Source organism: Limanda limanda, chromosome 17 (assembly GCF_963576545.1).
Source record: "Limanda limanda chromosome 17, fLimLim1.1, whole genome shotgun sequence".
Taxonomy (NCBI): domain Eukaryota; kingdom Metazoa; phylum Chordata; class Actinopteri; order Pleuronectiformes; family Pleuronectidae; genus Limanda; species Limanda limanda.
The window spans coordinates 22,854,916-22,880,900 of record NC_083652.1 but is presented as its reverse complement, the minus strand read 5'-3'; the positions used below and the strand labels follow the sequence as shown (position 1 = coordinate 22,880,900).

The 25,985-nt window shown below is 41.5% G+C and overlaps 1 protein-coding gene across 3 annotated transcripts in view; it reads left to right on the top strand.

Annotated features, from left to right (window-relative positions):
• The first annotated feature begins 3,826 nt into the window (after nt 1-3,826).
• olfm2a (olfactomedin 2a) overlaps nt 3,827-25,985 on the top strand; it is a 31,209-nt gene continuing 9,050 nt past the window's right edge. The window contains exons 1-3 of one of the 3 annotated variants that reach the window (XM_061090335.1): nt 3,827-3,974; nt 16,337-16,346; nt 18,391-18,526. In XM_061090335.1, the coding sequence (XP_060946318.1) occupies nt 3,827-3,974; nt 16,337-16,346; nt 18,391-18,526 (294 nt within the window). Of the gene's footprint in view, nt 3,975-16,336; nt 16,347-18,376; nt 18,527-25,985 lie in introns of all 3 variants that reach the window. The other 2 variants (XM_061090334.1, XM_061090333.1) reach the window with 2 other exon arrangements.

The window sequence follows — 25,985 nt, the reverse complement described above, 5'->3', positions numbered from 1 at the left end:
GAAAGTCAGGCTTTTATTTTGTGAAAGTCTGTTGCTGACTGCTGCAGAACAGGAAAAAAGAAAATAATTGGCGGATAAACAATCGAGTTAACTCATCACTTGAGTTAACTCGATTAAAACGAGTTAACTTGCCCAGCCCTAAAAAATACATTTAATGATAATAACAAGGAAGCATAAAAAAACTCTTTTGTATACAAGAACTCAAAAGTTGTTCTTTCAAGATTACATAATTTATCTGTGATTATTTAAAAAGAGAAATATATATATATATATTGATTTTTGGTTGAGGGGACTTTAGAGGACTTTAGAGAAAAAAATTATTATTTAGACTGGTCCTATAGTTGTATAATCCATAGGGTAAAAATTACTTAAAGAAGACGGGTTCATAGATAAGGCGTGTAGTGATAGAAGTTTTACAATGGAGGCTAAAAAAGGCAGTATGCTAAAATAATGTTTTCCCAAATTTTAACTATTTCCCAAATTTTAACTATTCATTAGAAAACACACATTTTTAAGTTAAAGCTCATAAATATGCGATAATGATGGATTTCTTGTCTTACCTTCAGTGAAATATTCGGCCTCCTCCAGCGGCCATTTAGTCACAGTATCGAAGGTGGAGCATCAATAAACAGCATCTTGAATGATTCTGTTTTTCCGAGAGGGAATTCATCGAGCTTTACATATAAATAGATAAAAAAAGAACACCATAGTAAAAAAAAATTAGAAAAATACAATATTAAATAAAGTCATTAGTAAAGTCTAACGTATTTAGCTTGTTAGTAGAAACAGTCAGAGTTGAGACACTGAGAACATGTGACAGTTAATTTGATAATGTGAAGCATAATATTTCGAACAAAGCTTCACCCAAGAAACACTTAGCAGACGGGACTCTGATGATTTAAGAGTTTAGATATTTTCACTGTGTGGAAGCAGATCAAAGATGTACTCAGTACCTCAACCAATACGTTATATATAGACAATTAACAATATATTTTAATTCATTCTTCTCTACATGGCAGCCAAGATAGAGATCTGAGAACTGGTGAAATATGTCCAGCTTTGTCCTCATAGGATATCTAGCAGCAGCATCCTGAACGAGCTGCGTCTGCCTAAGTCCTTTTATCCACGCTTTATCTTTTTAAGATGATAAATCCCTGAATTTGTAACAGACCTGATATGGGAGTTAGAATTTAAATCGATACAAGCGTAAAAGGATGTCCATGTTTAAACCTTTGCTGCCACCATGTGAGTATCACAGCAACTGCATCCCAGTGCAGTCCAGGAAGGATGCAGTTTGCCACATTACTGATAATAACTGTCTTCACCCACATGATGTCTCTGAGCCAAAGAAAACACCTAAAACATAAATACCAAATTTAGATATATAAACCTAATTTTACAAATACAAATTAAGTAATATCACCCAATGTCAGCTGCCTGGCTCAAGTTCCTAGCAACCCTAATGGAGTGAAATATTTACATGCACATCATACTGATTTATTAAACAGGCTATACTTGCACTTTTATCACTTTTATCACTTTAGTACGTCTACACTTTACTTTACATAAAACCTATGCTGCTATACGTACTGTACTTGAATCTGTTTACTTAGAATCAGGAATGTCTTGTTGTCTTATCTGTTGTGCCCCCTGCACTTTATGTTTCACCGTGGGAGAGTGAGAAACGATATATTGATTTCTTTGTATGTCTGTACATGTAAAGAAATTGACAAATAAAGCTACTATACTATACTATACTATACTATATTTGTTAAGCTGTAAAATATTACGAAGCTATTTAGATAAATACTGAATCACAATGTCATTAAAGATGATATATGAACTTGGCATTGATCTGGCATGTCCCTGGAATAATTCAATATAAAACACATGCAGTGTGTTTGTGTGTGCATATATCTCGCATGTAAAATGTTATTTATATATATATATAGTTTGCTACATCCCTATAAAGTGTAAATTTATCATAGTGGCAGTGACAGACTTGGGCCTGGTGTACAACAGTTGGTGCAGTTCCACTGGTGACCACATGGGGACAGTGTTGCTGCACAAATAGAGGAGTAAACTTAGGCATGGAGGAATGTGAGCAGCAGCAGGTGAGCTGAGGAGGGCTGGCACTTTTTGGATGTGGCTCAAGAAGCTGTCTCTTCCCATATCCCTTCACAGTGTTCCCCACACGGAGGAACCCATATCACTCACCCAGCGTGACTGCAGGGGAGGGGAGCCCATCCATGGCTGACAAAATGAATGAGTCAGCAGACCAGCAAGAAAAGGGCGATGGCCTGGACGTTTTGTCTACGCAGGCCATTCTATCATCATTATGCATGGAGGTGTAGGGCATAAAATGACACCGCCTGTGGCCCTGTGTCTGGGTGGGGAATGGTTGCGAGGGGACTCTTTAAGCTTCAAGCTTCGAGCTTCAAGGAGAAATCTCAGACACCCCCCTATAGTCCAATAACCTTTTATATCTCATTCTGTCTGACCCATCGCTGTAGAGGTGAGCGGCAAATTCAGGCTGCTGTGATTACGGAGACAAAAACGTGTGGTGCAGATCTAAAAGTGCAGATCTAAACTTCAGAAAACGTCTGAAGTCTGGCTGCAGGCGGAGTCCCCGGAAGGGAAGGCAGCTGACTACATGACTCTGGCTCAACGGATGTGATTGTGCCAAACGCCAGATCCTTTTGGATTATAGCAGAACAACAAGGGAGGGTAAACCTATACCACTGGAAGAAAATGAAACATGTGATCCACTTATCTGAGGAGAGCATACAATAGCAGCAGGCAAATCCAGAGCATTTACATTGAGCCTCCAATTCTGCACTCATTAACTCGTTTTATAGCATAAGCATTATGTTCCATGAGGAATCTGAATAAGGTGATATTGCAAAGTCACGGCCAAAGTAGAGTTTGTTAAAAAAACTGTTCAAGTGCAACAGGCTGATGGAGGGAGCAGCAGCACCTGGCTCTGTCCCACATTGATACCTTCCAGGACCACCTGCCCATGTTTTTCATCATCATGAGCCCCCGGCCAACCGTTAATCCATCCACCCCTCCATCCACCCACTCCTCCGTATCCTCCACCCCTCCATCCACCCACTCCTCCGTATCCTCCACCCCTCCATCCCTCCACTCCTCCGTATCCTCCACCCCTCCATCCATCCAGTGCAGACACTGTGACCAGGCTGCAGGACAGTCTGAAATAAGCCCCCTCTGATCTCCACACCTAAAGAGGCATGTGTGTGTGTGTGTGTGTTTGTGTGTGTGTGTGTGTGTGTGCGCGTGCACTCACACACAGATACGTGAGTTATTAAAAAAAAGGCAAAATGTCAGAGAAAGAGAGGGGGAAAGAATGGAGAAGAACGGACACATGCAAAACAGGGCTGGCAAGAAGCGAGCGGAGGCTGATTGGGAGGGGACGAGACGCAGAGGCAGCCAATGCGCAGCTCTGCATCTTGAGGAAGAGAGAGGGGAGAGAGAGAGAGATAAGGGGAGAGTGAGGAAGTGAGAGAGATGGAGAGAGTGAGAGAGCGGGAGGGGGTGAGGCAGTCACAGCGAGAGGGAAGAGTCCAGCGTGATGCTGTTGGATGTGAGCTGCTCCTCTCTCCGGTCTCTGTTCCTCTGACTGAGCTGCTGCTGTCTGATCACTGAGCTCTACCAGCTCTGGGAGCTCTGCTTCCTCGTGGACTGAGGGTCCGACTGGCTGCTTCCCCCCCCCCCGGCTGTGTGGAGCAGAGTGGGGTTGAGTGGAGGTCCAGGGCAGGGCAGGGCAGGGCAGGGCCGTTTGCATCGGGCCCCACAGGAAGCCAACATGAGCGTCCCCATGCTAAAGATCGGGGCGGTGCTCAGCACCATGGCCATGGTGACCAACTGGATGTCTCAGACCCTGCCCTCTCTGGTGGGACTCAACGGGACCACCGTCTCCAGAGGGGGCACGTCGGAGAGGATTGTCAGTGTGCGTATGACTTCCTCTGCTTTTCTCTGTTTGCAAGCGTGTGCACTGTGTGTTTGTTTGAGCATGCTTTCATTGTGACTGTACGGAGCGAGAAGAGAACGTGACCGACGAGAGCAGGAGACAGAGGGAGGAATTGTAGGAATAGAAAAGATCCTGACACGTGAGTTAGTGTGTGTGTGTGTGTGTGTGTGTGTGTGTAGTTAATGACACAACCAGGGCTTCAGAGAGGGCGCACAGATGGGAGGGGGACTACAAGAGTCCGTCTCAAGACATATGTTGTATTAATTAAGAGAGAGATGATGGAGGTGGACACGCATGTGAGAGCAACGTCTCAACCGAGTAGGAACGATGTTGGTGTGAGAGTCACGTTGGATCGTGAGGCTGGAGACTCGAGTGGCGCTGAGAGACGGAGGACGCCGCGGATAATCATATGTTTTTGCCCGGGTGACGGAAGGCAGAGAGCGGTTCTGAGTGATGTTCAGGCTGATCCCGTCTGTCAGTCAGCTCCAGGGGGGGGGGGGGGTGCTGCTTGGATTCAGAGGTGACGAGGAAGACAGCGAGGTTGAGACCTTGTTGGAGTTTTTGAGTTTGTGTGATTTCTCGTCCTCCTACTGCACAGGGCGACCACACAGGGACGATATTGGCAGGGATTGTGATTTGTAATTAAAAACAGTTTTGGTCCTGTTTAATTACTACACACACACACACACACACACACACACACACACACACACACACACAAATATGAAAGTTCAGCGGGACATCTGTCTGTCCTCCTTTCTGTGCTAATGAGCGACAGTAACATGTCAGATGCCAAATGAATTTGCCATTTGCAGGTTCATGAGTGGTTAGTGATTGTCTTTGCCTCCGTCCTGAGTGTGTTTTTATGGCACCTTGGCCATTAGGCAAATGTCCTGGTCTGCTGAAATGATTAAATGAAATTGAATGTCCCAAGAGCTCAGCGACCATCTGGATGTGTGTTCATGTGTATGTGTGTTCATGTGTGTGTGTGTTTGTATGTTTATGGACGCCGTGCATGTTAAGTCATTCTTGTCTCAGGGGCGGAGGTCCATCTGTTTGAAGGAGACTTTGATTATTTCTTATGGTTCGTTAAAACATCACTCCACCACTTTACGTCTCCTCCTAAATGTTTTCTTTGGAGAGAGATGCTTTTTTAGCACCGTGTTACAATTATGAAAATGTCAAGCACCAAGTTAAAAGCATTTTGTTAAAAAGGAAAAAATCGTTAGTCTTTTTTAAAATATATATATATATATTTCTTACAACTTGTACATATGCCAGGAGGTAATTCTGAGCACAAGTTCAAAGTTAAATCATAATGTAATCTCTGTAACAGTGTCAGAGTTTGAAGCATTTTTTGAATTATCTACACCACTCAACTCGATAATCCCACTCGACACCCACCTGTCTCTGGAGGGCGTGACCTGGATAATCCACCCATTCATTCCCTAGACCTGCTCATCCTGCTCAGGGTCAAGGGGAATACAGAACTGCTGCCAGGTTTCTTTTCATTCTGTTCATTCTCATCAAAACTCACGAGTCAAGGCTTTATCATTTGCATTTCAAAAGAGTGCACGCAATACAATGTTATACATAGTTATGAGAGGATATTTTGGTTGAGGCAACCTTCATTCAGCAGCAGTGGAGGGAAAACGCTGCTGTTGAGGTTCATTCCATCAAAGTTTCATCCAAACCTGATGAGCCGGTTTTTGAAGGTGGCAGGAAGGATTCCAGTAAAACACTCTGTTGTGCTGGGAAACGTCTTTCGCTCTGAGACAGGAATTATCTCTCCTCATAAACAATGCCAGCGGATGAAACTTTAATGTAAAACCTCAAAGTCCCATCACTATTAATGAGACATTTGCCTGTGATGATCTCAGAAGCAGCCGTGACTCACACAATGTTTAGAGCTCTAATCAAATGCGATCTAGCTGTGGTCTTGTGACACTCTGGTGGGAGTGTGCCAGTGGCCATTGCCCCCCCCCCCCTGCTTTGGCACCCATACACACTGCGTCCCATATTCTCCCGGCTCAGAGCGATTTTCAAAGTCTGCTTCAGTTGCTTTCTGTGCCAGTCTTTCTGTACCAGCTGATCGGAGAACACAGCTGACTGAGTGTTTATGAGCCTTTGCTGCACTGAGCACAACACTGCCTGGATGCCTGTACACATCTGGTTAGTGCAAAACCATGTTCCTTAATGAGCAGAAGAGGCCCTGGAACTCTAACATGTACATGGAACTGGTGTTGCTTTACAGTGGGGCCGAGATGTACACACACACACACTCAGAGAGCATCCATCCACCCATTATCTATACCACCCTGTATGGGTTATGGACACGGTCAAAACTTACACAAATGTAGCAGTGGTGAAGCTTCACCTCCCGTTCATTTCCAATCTGTGCAAGCGAGCGATTAAAACATTCCACCCACGACATTCGGCTGCGTCTGCGTAGGAGTGAGCGAGCTCTAATGAAGCTACATGTGGAACTCATTTTGCAGTAAGTTATTACATTTTAGTCAGGGAGAGATGTACACACGTATGGATGCACTGATATATTCAGCAGCACTTGCAGGAGAACCTTGATGGTTTGGAGAGGCGGTGGACTAGTGGCAGAAACTTGGACTATGGGCAGAAAAGGTCTCTGGTTCGTCTCTGGTTCGACTCCACGGAGAAACAACAAAAAGACGAACCTGGATTGATCTGTCCAAAAATCCAAGAGGATTCTCCCTACCCTGTCTAGTGCCCCTGAGCAAGGCACCTTACTCCCCCAACATCTGCTCCCCGGGCGCCGTACATGGCTGCTCACTGCTCTGTGTGTCCTGCACCAGATGGGTTCAAAGTTACATTTCCCTACAATTGCATGAGTGTGCATGTGTTTGGGACAAATAAATGTATCTTAATCTTAATGGTTTGGGCTTCAAGTGAAACTTTGTCCCCTGCTGTCTTGAATTCAGATGCTGGGACAGTTACAATCCTGTCCCTGAGGCTGAGAAGCAACATAAGCTTTTAAAAGTTCAGAAATAAACAACTAAATATGCTTTACAATTCATTGTAAACCTAGAAGGCTGCTTGGAAAGTGCGTACCTCCGCCAAGGCTCTATCTCACCGTGTTAAAGAAAGGCACAAAGATGCTTGGATCCGCCCGTTTATGCGGATCAGCTCCATAATATAATAGCTTCTTCCTTGGATCTTATCCAAACCCATTAAAAAAAAATTCATGGACGGTAGACAGATAAACCGCAATGAAAGTATTGCCTCCTCGGTGGAGGTAATGAGCAGGGATTGTAAAGATTTATGGGGAAAACAACAAAAGAATGAAGAGTTTTTTGTGACTATGGCTCGATAACAATCCAGCTGAATGATTGTCAACAACACAGTCAACACACTTCACTGAGTTGGGTAACAGGGGGATAGGCGGGTCTAGGGGATCTTCCTAGAGCAAAAGAAAGAATCTTATATGTCGTTTTGATGTGATGTTGTTGGAGGAAATTCTCAGCCATCCATTGCTAAATATCTGTAATCTGTTAAAGTATATTAGGGGCAGAATGGCCTCCAACACTGAGAAAAACAAACAGATATGGATGTGAAAAAACACATAAACATCTTTTCCTATTGTTAAAATATTCAACAAAAACACTGGGCCCTGCTGTGCTCTAAAAGTAGAAAGTCCACTGAGATAGAAATTGTGTTCACGTCATAAAAAGACATAAACCACTTCAGTGCAGAACCTTCCCAGTGTCTGATTCTCTCAGTCTGGACACAGAGTCATTATCATTAATCATAGATCTTAACATAGACTTGACTGAGTGTGTGGAGACATTTCCTTGTTTTAGGGACATAAATCTGCAAACAAAAAGCAAGTCCCTTTAAATCATTCAATTTTAAAAAGGTGAATACCAGAGACTGTTAATAAAGAGGGAGAACACATCTCCACTTCCTCCAATAGACACCGGTGCCGCCATCTTGTTGCGGTTTTGACCATATTTGCCAGAGTCTGCATGTAGTGATCATGGAGTAGAGTCGAGGTTCTGCTGATGCATCGATCGACCAATCACGAGTCAGTCTCAGCTGTCAATCATGATATATATTTCTCCCCATGCATTTTTACTCGTCAAATAAGTTGTTATAACCAAATTTACTGGAAAACTTTATTTCAAAAGAACATAAGTAATAACAGACACCATCTTTGATGTATTTTGTTCACTATTTGAAGTGTATTTAGAATTTTTTGTGTATGTCCCATCTTAGATAGATAGATAGATAGATAGATAGATAGATAGATAGATAGATAGATAGATAGATAGATAGATAGATAGATAGATAGATAGATAGATAGATAGATAGATAGATAGATAGATAGATAGATAGATAGATAGATAGATAGATAGATAGATAGATAGATAGATAGATAGATAGATAGATAGATAGATAGATAGATAGATAGATAGATAGATAGATAGATAGATAACTTTATTCATCCCCGAAGGTAAATTAAGTCGTCATAGCAGCCGGTATATTTGAATACAATAAAATACAATACAATAGAATAAAATAAAAAATATTGAGGTAGAAAGAATAAAAACAGAAACACAAGATAAATAGGTAGATAAGGTGCAGTGGCAAGATGATGGTAATAGTACTGATGATATGATGGTAATGTTATTGTTAGACAGTATATATAGTATATAATATAACATAATATATATTTATATATGATAGTAATTATACCAATATAATAGCAGTATATAGTAATAATGGCAGCAACAGTATATATAATAAAAATAGTAAATATAATTATAATAATAACATGTACACATGTATAAATATGTGTATATAGACTTATATATACAAAGAATATACAGAGAGTATGATATGATATGATATATAGTAGAGGTATAAATATAAGTATTTGACTATACAATAGATAATATAATATACTATGATATATATAATATAATATAATATACTACTATCTTCTAACATGCAGTAGGCTTGGCGGTCGAGATGATTCGGCTTCACTTTTTCGGAGCTGTCATGTCGTCCATCTTTATATCCAGTCTATTTGTGAATGCTGCTTTAAGCTTAAAGTAAGAATTGAGCAAGAATAAGTTAGAGTTAGAGTTTGAGTCTCCAGGGAATGAATGTAAGTCAATGTAGTGTCCTCTGAAGTCATGGAGACAACACTGTGTGTGTGTGTTTGTTGACTCTCTTTTGATATCTAAAATAAGAAACCTGTGCAGCAGAGGAGTGAAGACAATATTCTCACCATCACAAGGAAGTGTGGAACAACACACGTCTGCAAACAAAAGAGCCAGAGATGATTGTTCTCATTCAGTCTCCGTCTGTCTGGATGTGGAACTGTAAACTTCAACCACTGTACCCTCCGATGAAGCAGATTGTAGCGATCAAATATTGGCTGTGGATTAAAGATGAAACACTGCTGCTGATTCTCATTTGAGCACTTAGTGTTTATCAAGCAGCCCTACAACACAATTTATCGGAGCTCAGACCCCCGACAGGTGTCCTCTGCCGTCGGGACAACGTGAAGCCAGAATCTGAGAGAAAGCCAATCTGGTAATATCATTTTAAATTGTTTCGATACATTATCTGATTATGCGACGGCATGTGTACCGAGCCCTATTGATCTCAGACCCCATGGTCGGACTAGCAATCAGGATTTTGACATGGTTCATTTGCCAGTTTGATGATATCACAACTCACACGCCTTCTGCAATCCATATTTTCCTCCAACTAAGCAGCGACCGTGTTCTAACAGTTTACGCAGTGTTGTCTTCGCGCCTCTGCTCAGTGTGACGCTCTGTGTTTGCACTGCTGCTCTTTTCATTCATCTCTCTTGACTCAGGCTTGGTAAAAGAGTTTAACTTTATTTTCTGTGTCATCTGAAACAACAAACAGGACACAGTCATTCAGAGCTGAACAATCTGCTTCTGAGCTACCACGTGATCGTATAGTTTTTTGGTTTACTTCTATAAACAACATACCTGCAACAACAAACGGGACACAGTCATCTATAAAAGAAAAGTTGCAAAAGTTGCATATAACTAAACACGTTTTAAACACTAAATTAACCATTATCAACTAAAACACTGACAGACAGAGCAACACAACTTACTCAGAGCTGAACAATCTGCTTCTGAGGTAAAAAAAAAGGTGGGCCCCACTAATCCCCAGAAGTTCCCACTGTGGGCCTTCAAAATAAGAATAACACGGCAAAATAAAAGAAATACATAAAAAAACTATGACTGCAGTTCCACGTTGGACAGGATTTTACATAACAACATATTTACACCGTTACATCAGCACCAGACGTGATGGAGCTACGTTGGACCCGTATAACAGCCAATGCTTTTTTTTTTTTTATGCCAATGAAGTATATTCTGTTCGGCCGAGAGGTTGATGTGTTGTAGAAGCTTGATGATGAAGGAAAGGAACGCGGACCCAGTACTTACAAGTATAATGATGTTTATTACACAAAAGTAGTTCAGGTCAGGACGAGCTCTAGAGACTTGGAGAAATCACACAGCCAAACGGTGAAGTCTGCCTTTGCAGGAGTCGAGCACACATTATATAGAGAGGTTGCGACCCGAGGCAAAACAACATCTCAAATCTCGTGGTTCAGCCGGACACAACTGCATGTGCCCAAGCATATAATGTAAATGAAATGGCATAAAAACATGCCTCGTGCAGAAAGACAAAGACCCATGTTCTATGCTTGTCCATGAACAGGTCAGAGATCGTTCCCTAGAGGCAAGAACTAACTAAAAATATAATGAGGAATTACTGAGAAGCTAAAGATGAGGGCTGCATGCTTACACATGTGATTCTGGTTCATACCCAGGTTACAGGGATCTATTGAGCTGAATTTACCACACCAACAAAACACCTGGCTGCTCACTTGTAAGTTCTGGACAGTGACAAGTGTCTCACTTCTCCCCGAGAGTCCCCCCCCCACCACCACCACCACCACCACCACCGCCACCACTTCAAAAAGCACTTGACACATCTGCCCTCCCCCCCACTGTCATTCAAGTGCGAGCCGCATTGGAACGAGAGGGAGCCGCAGATTGAAAGCGAGCAGGACACCACACGGGAAGGGGGGGGGGGCAGTCACGGGAGTGATGGAGTGGGAGGCAGCAGGGAGGGAAAGGGAGGCAGCAGGGAGAGAGGCATGATGAGTTTATGAGTCATATTATTGACTGGCAACCATGCTGCGCTGACTGTGGTAATCGGTTTTCCTCGGGAGAAGGAGGGACCAGGGACTTCACCGGGAGTCTTCATCGAGTTTTATTTTAAAGGCCAGCAGATGGCCTGTGCATCCAGGATCGACTGATTGCTCTTTTCGAGGATGTGTGTGTGTGTGTGTGTGTGTGTGTGTGTGTGTGTGTGTGTGTGTGTGTGTGTGTGTGTGTGTGTGTGTGTGTGTGTGTAAAATCAACTCAATTTGGAAAATGAGATGTGATTGTTTGGCCGTACAGAGAGAACAGAGCCGTGCGTGTTGCAGGAACAGATGTTTGTACTTGGCTTGGGACGAGAGAAAGTGAAGCTGTGTCGAACTTGGATAAACAACGTTGGCACTGCAGGATGAGAATGGAAGAAAGAGATAGATGATAGATTACCTCCTGCTTTGTAATCATGGCTCTCATCTCTATGCCTTCTCTTCTTCTTTTTCTACGTACGTCTTTATCCCGGTTCTCCTGTCCGTACACTGTCCATCTGCACTGCTGCAGCTGCTCAGATCCTCGGATCGCTCATATCCCAGGACTAGCATCCTGCCTCACCACTTCCTCCCGCTGCTTATGAAAGTTATAATATACTTCCCGTCATGCTCGTAAAGTAAGGAGTTGTAGATTTATGATCTCATTTAGCTCTGGCTCTCCAGCAGCCCGCCCCGAGGTCGGCCTAATGAAACGCCAGAGGAAGACCATCCTGCGACTCTCCACAGAGATACCAGCAGCTCAGATGTCTAATTGGAGAATCCCTCTGAACTTTGTTAATCGTTAACAGCAAACCAGCGTCTTTGCAACACAGAGAATCGTTGGGTTAGTAAATAACCACCAAGGATATATATATTTGTTTGCGTGTTTATTCGCAGGATTACACAAAAATTACTTAACCGATTTCCATGTGGAGGGATGGAACAAGATAATTAACTTTTTTGTAACAAGTTAATGTATGAGTATATTTCATTTTATGACGTTCCAAGGTGAAAACACAACTTGAGCTGAGTTCTCTTCATCACGGTTGACGGTGTTTACCTGAAGTCAAAAGATACACATATTAATTTTTGGTCAAATATCCATTGTGATCAAATATATATATCTTGTGCGCACAAGATTAAAAAAAAGTGTTTTTACACTTTTTGGAATCCTTAGTTGTTGTTGTTTTTTTTTTTTTTCAAAAACATCCAAATGTATTTTTATTGGTTTTGAATGAGGCGTGTTAATCGTTACATGATTTCCCCCTGAAAGCCAATCACAAAAATGAAATATCAGTCTTCAGATATTCAAATTCATTAAAACAAAAAGTTGGTAGTTATTTTTGAGTGTGTGCAATCTGGTGCATATGCAAATATAAATCAGGATAGTGAATATAAATGTTTCATAGCTGAGATATGCCGTTCTAGTTTTCATAATGGTCGACCTTAAACTATGCAAAGCTGCAGACGCTTCCCACGTGTGTTAGGGGTGGGAATTGGCAAAAATGTGACGATTCAATAGTATTGCGATTCTTCGATATATTGCTATACTGCAAGTATTGCGATTCGATTCTGCGATTTATTGCGATTCATGTCCCCCATATTATTCAAAGGCATTACAAAAAATGAGGAAAATAAGACTGCTCACCTCACTTCAAATGTCACATTTAATTCTGTGAACAACATTGTCTTCTACACATTAACTGAAGTGCAAAAACTTTGTCCTTGAACATTCAGGACACAGGACCTTTGTAATTATTTTCTGAATAGGAGACCTCTCACATGAACACTGAGCTCCCAGCACATAACTTACAGTTATTTAAATACAATACAGTAACATCAAGCAGACGTAATAGAGTAACATAAACCTGAGTATAATCATATAAATAAGAGTAACCTAGAGCTTCAATCAAATGTGTACTACTAGAGTCCAGTCCAGTTGGCTGCAAGGTCATGACCCAAAATGTTAAATTCATTTGGGAATATTGGCATTTTTGTTCAGAAAAAGGAGTTGGTCAACCTGCTCAGATGTTAAAGTTCCTCTGGAACGTTACTATATCTCCTGCAGTGGAGAACATCCTTTCCACAGACACACTAGGTATCTTTTAAACTCTGAAACTCTCCTCGTCATGCTTTGCCAGCCAGGGGCTGTTACATATATAATTGTAAAAAAAATTGCAATACTTTGTGCTACAGTATCGATATAATCGCGGGCGCAAAATATCGCGATACTGAACAGAATCGATTTTTCCCCCACCACTAACGTGAGTGTCGGATGCTGACGCTGTATTTGGGGGATCGGAGCTCTTTCGTCTGCAGTTCACCGGAGACAGAAGGAAAACTGTTGGAACAGGATTTGGTTTCTACTTCACAGCTTCCCACCGTGCCCCCCCCCCCCCTCATCCCAGCTCCTCTTCTCCTCTCTCAGCAGGGATCCAACTGAAGTTGTCATTTAGCAAAATAACTGGGCAACATTTCATCTAAGCTGTAGAGGAAATTAGAGCCAGCACTCTCCTGACACCGCCTGCCTTTCTCCAACCACAACTCTTCCTCATCAGTGTATTCGAGACTTTTAATCAGGTTTCGCAGCAGCAGCAGCAGAGGATGTGGGGGGGGGGTTTCACATGGCCCAGGCTGTCTGATGTGATGCCACGGGAACAGTGGGGACCCGGAGGTTGCGCGAATGGGGGGCGAGCCAGAAAAATCTCTAAGAGTAATTTTCACTTAAGAGAGCATAGCCCGATTGATTTTTCATCTCTATCGCCCTCTGCGGTTTCCTGTTGTTTTCATTGCCGCTGTCTTCTTCCTTAATGGGCTTCTGCACGACAGCCATGACAGCTTCAAATCGGGCACTTACATATTCTACTTCATCCCTCGTGTGTAATGGAGGAATTTCTGCGACCGTGAGTTTAACACCTTCCCTCTTCAGATTCCAAAGAAAGTGTTTATTTCTGGGAGGAGAGGATTATCCCCAAGACCTGGAGTGCTCCCAGCTAGCTGCTGTTAGCACCACGATGTTAGCACGGGATATGTTATCATCACTGTAAGAGGTCCAACAGACCTACAGTAGACTTTGTTTCTTCTATTAATTTTATCTATTTTTTTTTTTTTTAACTTAAGTTTTTATTAAACTTTTCTTAGGCATGGTACGTGGCAAATTAAACATGTTTCTTTATACAGGAACAAGTAGTATATGGTTGAGAATTGACTCTAATAACAGACTTCGCACATATTTGTCTCAAAAATACAAAACAAAGTGAGTACATAATGATATCCACTCATACCTTCAATGCACACCTGCACACTCCACCATACATGATATCGCATACATCATATAGACATGTTGCTGAGGTATACAGTATTACAGGATCCCACTTGGGAGAAACATAATTTTATCTATTTAATTTTATCCTATTGATGTTGTTTTTTTTAGCTTTCAAAATCCATTTGACTGTTTTTGATCATCAGCATTTTTATTTGTTCCGTCTTGTTTCCCGTTGTTCGTGAAGCTCTTTGAACTAACCTGCATGAAAGGTGCTGTGCAAATGAAGTTTGACTGACTGATGGAAACATTATGCAAACATTAGACCTTCTTTATTTCCCTCTGCATACCCTGAATATAATTTTGGATGACATTAAATATTGAGGGAGTTGTTTTTCCACACACTAATGAGATGTGTGATAGGCTGCGTGGTTTAAACACCATGTTAAATGAGCCAATGTCAATGACCCACTCTTTACTACAGAGAGAGGACTTAATCATAGTCGCACAAACAAGCCAGAGTTCCAAAACATATGCAAGTTTACCACTTGCACCCTGGAAGATCAGTGGCTTATGAGCACTGATATATAGATATCTCTGCTCAGCCACAAACCATATGTAGGGACAAAGCACCTTTGCATTTAAGAATTACCGCCTCCCTCCTGCTCTCTGAACGGCCACTGTGATGAGAAAGGGGGAAGTTAGCGCAGAATGGATAGGTGGGTGGTAATGAAATTGGAGCCGATTCAAATATGCTCTTAATTTCAGCCCAGCATTTATGAAACATTAATGAAGAGAAGACGTGTTGCTGCGAAAAAAAACTCTCCGGCTTGGGGGAAAAGCAGACGTGGAGCAGAGAGAAGGTTTTAAACATGTTCGAGAAAAAGTATTATGATAATGAAGCTGATGTGCCTCCGATATTACTTACAGCTTATTACTGCCCACTGTGTAATACATCATAAAAAAAGTCAGCGTGGCACCGACTGTGGCTCCCTTTCAAGCTGATAGCTGCATGAAAAATTGATGCACTCTCCGGCATCCATTTGCAGGAGTCTTTCTTAAAGAAAGTGAATATCTGGTGCGTAGGTAGACAACCCCCACATGTATGCATGTGAGGTAATCTTTACAGAAGGCAGGAGGCTGCATATACTGTAAGAGTGAGTAACTGAAGTGGATTGTACAGTTTGAGGCAGAGTAACCTCCACCTGTTAACGCTGCAGCACATCCAACCTAATGAGAAGCAGATCTGCAGTAATGCGTTTCAGCCTCGAGGATTTCCAAACAGTCCCTCCAGGGGCCGGATGTAGTAGTAGTGGTGGTATAGCTGCATGTCAATATGCATGCATTATTAAACTCTGTGGGAATTTGTGTGAATAGTGCATGCGCGAACATGCATATTGTAGATATATATGTGCTGTTTTCTGCATGTGCATCAGCAGATATGTACAACAGCTTGAACACAGGACCAGCACTCAGACACTCACACACACGCCACAATAAATAAGTCCTGACGCTGAGTGAGACTCGGGCGGAGAAGCAGACGGAGGGAAGAGAATCTCGCCCCCCCGCCGGCAATGGCAGAATGAAATAGACAGTCAGATGTGGTTGAAAGAAATTTGAGGACGCTCAGCTATGGAGGGGCTCTTATCTTTTATCTCATCTTCACTCCAAGTCTGGCCTCTGCAGACCTCTGTCATCACTCCAACTAACAGCCGACTTCGACTGGATTTCATCACAGAAAGAAGACTAATGAAAGGAAAGGTGCTGACTGACAGGGGGGGGGGGGGGACTGTCCAGGTCACAACAAGGACTGGCAGCGCACCCGCTCACAAATATTAAGAATAATAGAATTATAATTCAACCAGAGTGCCAATAAAGTCCACTGTGAGTCATTCATGTGCACAGTTCTCATTCAGTCACACTGAAATATTATTCATGTATGTGTGAACGGGAAATATGAATAGAATATTACTTACTTTAATTAAATTTAGATGTATTAATTTTAAAAATGTATGAGTCTACTCGATATACTGTGAATATAATTAAACATATTAAATAAAAAGGGCGTGTATACGTCCAGGGTTGATATTACAGCATATTTAAGGTGCTCATGTACCTATAATGTGCCACAATTCATCTCAACTGATTCCAAATTCACTCTCACCCCTAAGATGTGTTAAATTAACACATATTATTATATTATATAAATTACACTGTACTACATTGCATATTGCAATTTGACACTGTTCACTTTTTTGCTTTTTGCATTGTGCATTGTGCATTTCACCTTTTACTTCACTTTTTATATCTTTTATATATTTTTATATAGATATGTTTATGTCTAGATAAATGCTACCGTGTATAAATATTAGAAAAAGTGAGTAAATAGTGAGTAAATATATATATATATTTATTTATTTTTTAATTATTACTATTGTTTTTCTTATGTGTGGTGTATTTAGTGTGTTTTTATGTTTCCATGTTCATTGTTTGCACCAATAACCAAAGCAAATTCCAGGTAGGTGTTAACCTACTTGGCAATAAATACTTTCTGATTCTGATTCTGATTCTGAGAAACGGCACAAAGCAGCGAGTGCAAGAGAGGAAAAGAGAGAAAGAGAGAGAGAGAGAGAGAGAAAGTGAGAGAGGGGGTGGCGTGCCAGGGGATTGGCAGGAGTGACAGGATGTGACAGTGAGCACATTGGCTCGCAGGGCGGCTGCTGCTTCACACTCCAATCACACGGTCCCCCCTGTCCCCCAAGACATTTTAATCTGATCCCCCCCGACCCAAGGAGACCAGAGCCCATGCACAACGCCGCTCGGGGGGGTAGGCGGGGGGGCGGTGGCACTGAGCCTTACAGCCACAAGATCTTATTTCCAGCCTTTTCCATCCACTTACATGGATGGGCCTTTAATTTCATCACTAGAATGGCTGCTATGTCTCTCATTACACTTTGCTGTATATGCCGAGCCTGTGTGGATGCAGTGTGAATGAACGGATGACCCAGGGTGTGTGTGTGTGTGTTTGTGTGTGTGTACGCGGATCCGAGCACCACAGCACTACTTTTGATTGGATTAGTCAGAGAGAGACATCCATCCTTTCAGCCTGGCCCCTCCCCCGCTGCTTTATCGATTTCAAACAGCTCCATTTCCTCTCGATGTCCAAACTTATTAGATGCTCTGCTCTACCACAACCTGGCCTGATCCCCCCTCCCCCTCCTCCCTTCTTTTCTTCCTCTTGTCTTTGATATCCCCATTTTCCTCCAGTTTAGTGGGAGTTGCGTTGTGATTTCCACTAATATTCGTGTCGTATCCAGACCTGCAGCCATCACCGGTTCCTTTTCTCTATCTTCTATTTCCTTATCTGACTCTTTTATCCCTCATGCACGTCATCCTGAGTCCTCACTGCTAAGAGCACCATTCTTCTGTCAATCTCTCTCTCTTTCTTGCTCTCCATTTAAAATTAGACTGCAAGTGATTTTACTAGTCGGAGGGGGGGATCAATTGCCATTAATTGCCTTTGGGGAGGAGTCATTTTTGGCAGGGATGCAAGAGTGAAAGAGAAAAAGACACGGAGAAATTATGACTGTGCTGCTAACTTATGGTGACAGAATGGGCACAGCCAATCACGATATGGAATGTATTAAAGAGTCTTTTATATCTCCAAACGCTCTCTACAACACTTTCAAGTATTAGATACATTTATTAGTTTAGAATTGTTTTATATGGGCGGAACACTTTTCAGATTACTGTTGATACAAGCTGGCAGAGTAAAAATGTGTCTCATGTGACCCTCATGCATTTTGAAAAGCCTGCAAAGCAGCGGCAAAGATAAACAACAGCCAGACCGATGCAGACGGTTGCTTCCTGTGGTCTAAGATGAATCTGTCTGTGTGTTTGTGTGCAGGCTCTGTACCCGAGCCCAGAGGAGGGCTGGCAGATCTACAGCTCGGCACAGGACGCAGATGGGAAGTGTGTCTGCACCGTGGTCGCACCGGCCCAGAACATGTGTAACCGCGACCCACGCAGCAGACAGCTTCGTCAGCTCATGGAGAAGGTGACAGCTGCCAATAAAGCACTCACTCCGGGACACGACTGTGACCCACACACACAAACTGCCACACAAACTGCCACACAAACGGAGCTGGTGTACGGCACGATCTGTCACGAATTCACTTCCTGCCAACAGTCATGCAGATAAATATGAAGGCAATCAGAAAACTATCTATTCTTTTTTTCACCGAAAGAAGAAAGTCACTCATTAACTAAGTTTTTGAGTTCACAAAACACTACTGGACTTTCAGGCGTAAACAGTGTTGCAGCCGATTCCGATACAATTGGAACTAAAAATCAATCCCTCAGTCAGTTTTTATCTCCATCTTGTTGTGATGACACTCATCTCAATTTGAAGTGGATCCGATGAAAGCCCTGGTACAAGTACATCAAAGTAAAAATGTGGAATATGGCCAAAATGGCCACTAAATGCAAAATAGCAGGCTTCCTGTTGTGTTTTTCCAATTGCACCTAAAGAATTTTGTGTTTGTCTGTTTCGAGGGGCACCGTTGAGCCATTTTGCGACGCCCATTGAAAATTCCATCAGAATATGTAAATTTTCACCACTTTCTAACTTTCTGAAAATTTTGGTAAGAATTTGAGAATCGTAAAGCCCTCCAATTCATTTGCCTGAATAATAATAATCCTTACAATTTCAATAGGGCCTCACCTGACCTTTGATGTCAGTGCTTGAGCCTTAATAACCGGCGACCTAAATTTCAGACGTATTAAATCAACAGAAAACAGATAACATGGCTCCGTCCTGCTCGTGTGGTGTCATCCGACCCGACGATCATATTCAACTCCACACGAGGTCATTTAAACTGTGTTTTCAGTCTGAATGACCTCTGATATCTTACTTTCGAGGTGCGTTCAAGGACCTTCGGGCGCACCATCGTGTGACCACGTCCAGTAGAGGACATTTAGACTTACAACACAGTGTAAAGACACTTGATTGACACCACACAAGCAGTATGGATATGGAGGCATGTTATGTTCCTTCTGTTGTTTTCGTACCTCTAAAGAAGAGGTCGCCTTGGCTAAACACTGTTTACTCCTAAAACTCCAAAAGTGCTTTTTGGATTCAAACTCTTCCCCCAAACCTCCATCGAGATATAGTCCAGGCAAAGTAGCCCATTTTGGAGCCAAAAATAGAAGTAATTGTAAAATAATTTTTTTCAGCATAGATTATTTCTATGAGGTGTCCAGAACAACATACTAAAAGTCCTAAGAAATCCTAGTTGAGGAAATATGTTTAATTCTCATCAATGTGTGCTAATAAGGCCCGGCAACAATACACCCCAAAAAGGCTATTTTTTTCGTTTACTCCTATCAAAATGAAACTTTACACAATGAAAGTTACCATGAAACGTAACATTTTTTGTATTACAAGTTTCTTTGAAAATTAATTTTAATATGCAAGTGAGCTATACACTCATCGAATATGCCCAAAATACACCCAGCTCATGTGCTTGTCAAATTCATTTCAAAAGAAACTTGTAATACAAAAAAAGTTACTTTTCATAAATACTTTTACTATGTAAAGTTTTATTGGGGTAGGAGTAAAGGAAAAAATTAAGCCTATTTGGGTGTATTTGGGGCAAAGTCGATTAGTGTATAGCTCATTTGCATATTCAAATTCATTTTCAAAGAAACTTGTAATACAAAAAATGTTACGTTTCATGGTTTCTTTCATTGTGTAAAGTTTTATTTTGATAGGAGTAAAAAATAGCCCTTTGGGGTGTATTGTTGCCTTATTGGCACACATTGATGAGAATTAAACATATTTCCTCAACTAGGATTTCTTAGGACTTTTAGTATGTTGTTCTGGACACCTCATAGAAATTATCTATGGTGAAAAAAATTCTTTTCCAATTAGTTGGTCGGAAAACGCTACTTTGCCCGGACTAATAGTGGCGAGTAGATAATGAGTGAATTTTCATTTTTCGGCGAACTATCTTTTTAAGTGTCCTAAACGTACCCATGAAATTGGATTCATTGAGCCTTGGCCTTACGTTTCTTTTATAGATTTAAATGCATTAGATCAAAATTAAGAAAATGAACCGTTTCACAATTCAGTGAAGATAGCAAATGCTTTGTTTGCATAGTTACACAGTAAATGCAGCGTATAGTTGCAGAAGATGTTACATACCCAGGCTTGTGCAGCATACATACATTTTTTGTACAAAATTCCGGGAATATTCAAAGTTGGAAACTTTCCATGGGAATTATTGGGAATTAACGGGAATTAACGGGAATATACGTGAATTAACAGGAATAAACTGGAAATGTTGTGGGTAATTTATACTAACAGTAAATATAAACATTTTGTTTTGTCATAGGCTGATTTGAGCCCTGAGGAAACTTTGGGCACTTGACTATATGCTTCTGCATCGTTGTGTCATTCTTAACATAGGTCTTTGCACAGTATTTGCAGATGTACACAGCCTTTCCTTCTACATTGGATGAGGTGAAATGTCTCCACACATGAGATAGTGCACGTGGCATTGTTCTGTAGAATAAGATGAGAAAAAAGTTTGTAAAAAAACACTAATGCAATGCCAGAGATATAAATAGTTAGCCAAACAAATGGAATCGTCTGTAAAAATATTTGACAATTGATGGATAAATGAATGGAAATAGGCTAGATGAACAGATGAACAATCCTCAATCAGCATGCTAATATATTTTCCCCAGTAATATCATGGAAACTTACCTGACTAGTCCTTCACTCTACAGCAGGCCTCAATAGCCCTGCTGTAGAGTGAAGCATGCTGGGAGTTATCTGTGCATGTGATGGAAGAATGCACAGTGGAGGGTTGAAACTCAACGTTCCATACATCTTTAAAATAGAGTTTTGAATGATGTTTTTATTGTTCAGCGTCTAATTTGCGTAATTTTTCTCAAAATTCCCGAGCTTAACTTCCCATGGAAAGTTTCTGGAAATTTACCGGAAACTTTCCGCCCCTTTGCAACCCTAATAACAAATGTATTTAATCTCATACAAAAAAATGTACATGCATACAACCCTCTGGCTCAGCAACTAGACAGTAATTCTATGTACTATGAGAGTTGTTGACCTATGGTGCAGCGCTGTGTGTATGGAAATGTAATTCCCTGCTCGTGTCTGGTTCACAAACACACAGGGATCCGGGGTGAGACGGCAGGCGGCTGCTTGTTGACTCTCTGATCTGTTGCTGCATGAATTAGTGATTTGCAGGAGTAATATCAGTGTCTCTGCTAAAATAGATGATTAAAAAAACGGAGAAATGATACTTTCTCTATCTGGCTGCCAAGCTGCTCTCCCAAGGTCTGCAGCTCATTTGCAGCGGAATGTTTTTTTTCTTTGTTGTTGTTTTTTTGTGGACACTCAAAGCCAGAAAATGGGCGAACGAGAAAAAGGGTGAATCCAAAGAGCGAAAGCCCGGGAGCGCGGAGGGGTGAGATAGTGGGTGAGATAGTGGGAGCTGACATTGATGTGGTTTTGTGAGGAGAGGTGCTGGGAAATTGAGATGCTGAATGGGCTCCGAGGTCCGGATGGATCAATGAAACGCACTGAATTCACATTTTGCGTTCATTCTCAGTGAAGTTTGCCTTCTCCCCCGAGATTCTCTGCCTGCTGCTGCTTCAAGCTCATGTTCATGCCGACAAAACCCACACTCATTCACACTTTACCAGCTGCAGACTCCAACAGGCAGGCATATTCTGGGAAACAGACAAAGGTAACAAAGCTATTCAGAGAAAGGGACTGTCTTCACATAGATATATGGATTAATGTATATGCAATATCAATCAATCAATCAAGTTTTATCTGTATAGCCCACATTCACAAATAACAATTCGTCTCATAGGGCTTTAACATTGTGTGACATCCTCTGTCCTTAACCCCCATTCATTTTTGTAAAGACGTTAGAAAACGAGGACTAAATCATGAATAACACGAGACCTGTTTTTAAATTGTCTTCATGTACTTTTTTAAGATCCTGTTTATTTTTGCTTTGAGTTCAGATGTTGTCTTCCTGACGGTAGAATACGCAGTGTTTCCCTCTGATCGGCTGCATTGGTAAATATTTTACTGGTCAGGACTGAATCTTTCCCTCAGACTGTTAGTGACGCAGCACCAGCTTCCTGTTTCTTTTATTTTTCTATTATTTTTAATATGTACTATACATCTTCATTTACCGTTATAAACAAAACAAAAACCCTGATTCTGCATGTTTTGTTTTTTTTGGAACTTTTATTAGAACAAGTACCTTGACAGTGAGGCTCACACAGCAAGTCATTAAGTATTACAAGTGAAGACAAAAGAAAAAAGAAAACACAAATGGCAGAAGAGTTATCCCAATGGGTTCACATAATAATTATGTGAGCAATTAACATCATAAATCTGATCATATACAATTAGTTTTTCCTTAGCCCCCTTGTAGGTGTAGTTCCCAAAATCAGCTGTTGTGGGTCAATCGAACTGTCTCAGTTCAAGATCTCACGTATCTGCCTCTTCACCTCCTCCCAGAACTTCTGCAATTTAGGGCAATCCCAGAAAATTAGGGCTGGGCAAGTTAACTCGTTTTAATCGAGTTAACTCAAGTGATGAGTTAACTCGATTGTTTATCCGCCAATTATTTTCTTTTTTCCTGTTCTGCAGCAGTCAGCAACAGACTTTCACAAAATAAAAGCCTGACTTTCACAATAAAACAATAAATAATCAAACCTGAGTTAATGCGAGATAAAATAATTAATCAAGTTAACTCATCACTTGAGTTAACTCGATTGAAACGAGTTAACTTGCCCAGCCCTACAGAAAATATGAGAAAAGTCGATTCTGCATGTTTTAAGTATGCAGGATTAGAAAATACAGGACATACAGCGTAATATACAGTATGTGGTGAGACAGTTTATGAGGTGAAGATATCGACTTGTTTCCGAGGGCACAGTTTGTGCGGCTGCACTGTACAACCTGTCACTGCTTACAATTGAATACAATACACAAAACAAACTTCAGAAATCACCATGGAATGAAATCATCACGTCTCTGAGCAAACATTGAATTTTTTAAAGCTATGCAAATATATGATTTACTGTTGAATTAAACACTCTGGCTGTTTGTGTTACTGCGTTTCCCAACGTACACAGACATCGCTTGTAAGAAAAACACTTATCATCGCCAAAGGCTCCCCTGTCTCATACAGTGCACAGCTCAGCCTAATGAGGACACCTGGGGTCAGCCCGATTTGGGTCGCACACAAACAAAAGCCACACGTTAAAAAAGGCGACGTGTGAGTCAGTGTGTGTGTGTGCACAGAACAGCAGCATGCTCGCTAAGAGAGATCCTCATATGAACCCAGAGCGTGTGAGGGAATTATTTTCCCCAGACCAGATCCACAAAGGCTCTGCCTGACACAGAAAAGCCAAGGATACGCTAACAATGTCAAACCCCCCCCCCTCTGTTCAGAGAATGCAAAAGCCTCAGTTCAGTTTTCTGCGAAGCCGGACAAAACGCCGTCCAAAGCTAAAGTCGACCCTGAAGAACGGCGGTATGAGGAATGCTCACGGCGTAGACTTTTGAAACACCTTGCTGCCCTTTGACCTCTCTGTCTGACTGACTGAGATTAAGTGAGACAAGGGGGGGGTGGGGGGGGGGGGCAAAGTCATCCGTGCATACACACAAACACACTTAAGGGTTCGGCCCAGGGTGCAACATTTCACGGGACACCTGGTGGATTGGATTCTGCGTGGCGTGAGGGTGGAGGTGGAAGAAGAAAGAGTGAAATGTGTGTAGATAGATAGATAGATAGATAGATAGATAGATAGATAGATAGATAGATAGATAGATAGATAGATAGATAGATAGATAGATAGATAGATAGATAGATAGATAGATAGATAGATAGATAGATAGATAGATAGATAGATAGATAGATAGATAGATAGATAGATAGATAGATAGATAGATAGATAGATAGAGAGATAGAAAGATAGAGAGATAGATAGATAGATAGATAGATAGATAGATAGATAGATAGATAGATAGATAGATAGATAGATAGATAGATAGATAGATAGATAGATAGATAGATAGATAGATAGATAGATAGATGGATAGATAGAGCGATAGAGAGATAGAGAGATAGATATATAGATAGATGGATAGATAGAGCGATAGATAGAGCGATAGATAGATAGAGAGATAGATAGATAGAGAGATAGAGAGATAGATAGATAGATAGATAGATAGATAGATAGATAGATAGATAGATAGATAGATAGATAGATAGATAGATAGATAGATAGATAGATAGATAGATAGATAGATAGATAGATAGATAGATAGATAGATAGATAGATAGATAGATAGATAGATAGATAGATAGATAGATAGATAGATAGATAACTTTATTCATCCCCGAAGGGAAATTAAGTCGTCATAGCAGCCGGTATATTTGAATACAATAAAATACAATACAATAGAATAAAATAAAAAATATTGAGGTAGAAAGAATAAAAACAGAGACACAAGATAAATAGATAGATAAGGTTCAGATTTAGATGTTAGAGTGTGTGTGTGTTTGTGTGTGTGTGTGTGTGTGTGTTTGTGTGTGTTTGTGTGTGTTGATCAGTTACCACGACTCGGAGGGTGGAGCGGTTCCCACCGACGCCACAACCTCCACGGACAGCGCACACGTGTATTTGTGGAGATTCTGAGCCGTTGGAACATTCCACTCGACATGTTCCTCAGCCGCTCCAGCTGATCGGCTGTCAGATTCGTTTTAATTGGCGAAAAGAAAAATATTTACTGACCAAATATTCCCTGGTTAGTTCACACAAGGCATGTGGGAGATGAGTTTGATATAGAAAACACGCTGGGCGCAAAACAAACAAGTGGGCTGTCAGAGAGTGTAACGCTAGGCAGTCGGTGCAAAACAGACTTTGTGCCAAACCGTGACCTTTGTGAGTTGGGACTGTTTGTGTTGTTGTCAGAGAGCGATTTGAATAAACTCCTCTGTGAGTTCAGGAGTCTCAGCGGCGCGTGTGCGTGTGGGAGGGCGTCTCCTCTGTGTGCGTGTGGGCTATTGGACGCACACACGCACACGTGAGCCTCCCACACGAGTTTACACTGCAGCCCTGTAGCATTTGTCAACGTCGGGAGGATTTCTGTCCAGTTCAGCTCGGTGCATGGCGCAGGAGATGGGGGGGTGTATGGAACAGTAGGCTGGTTATGCAGCAACAGAGTGGGCTGTCAGAGAGTGAGCAAGCCGAGTACTTGGTAACACAGAGCGAAACTGAGGACTGAGATGGTGTAAACACCGACTTTCCACCACGCTTGTTCCCCCACATGACTTCTTCTGTTTGCTATACATCTGATATCTATCTATTAACTTGTGGGCACAGTGATCGTGACACTGCAGCCTTATTCTGAAAGCAGTGGGAGAAAGGATATTTATATCCAACTAACCACCAAAGTG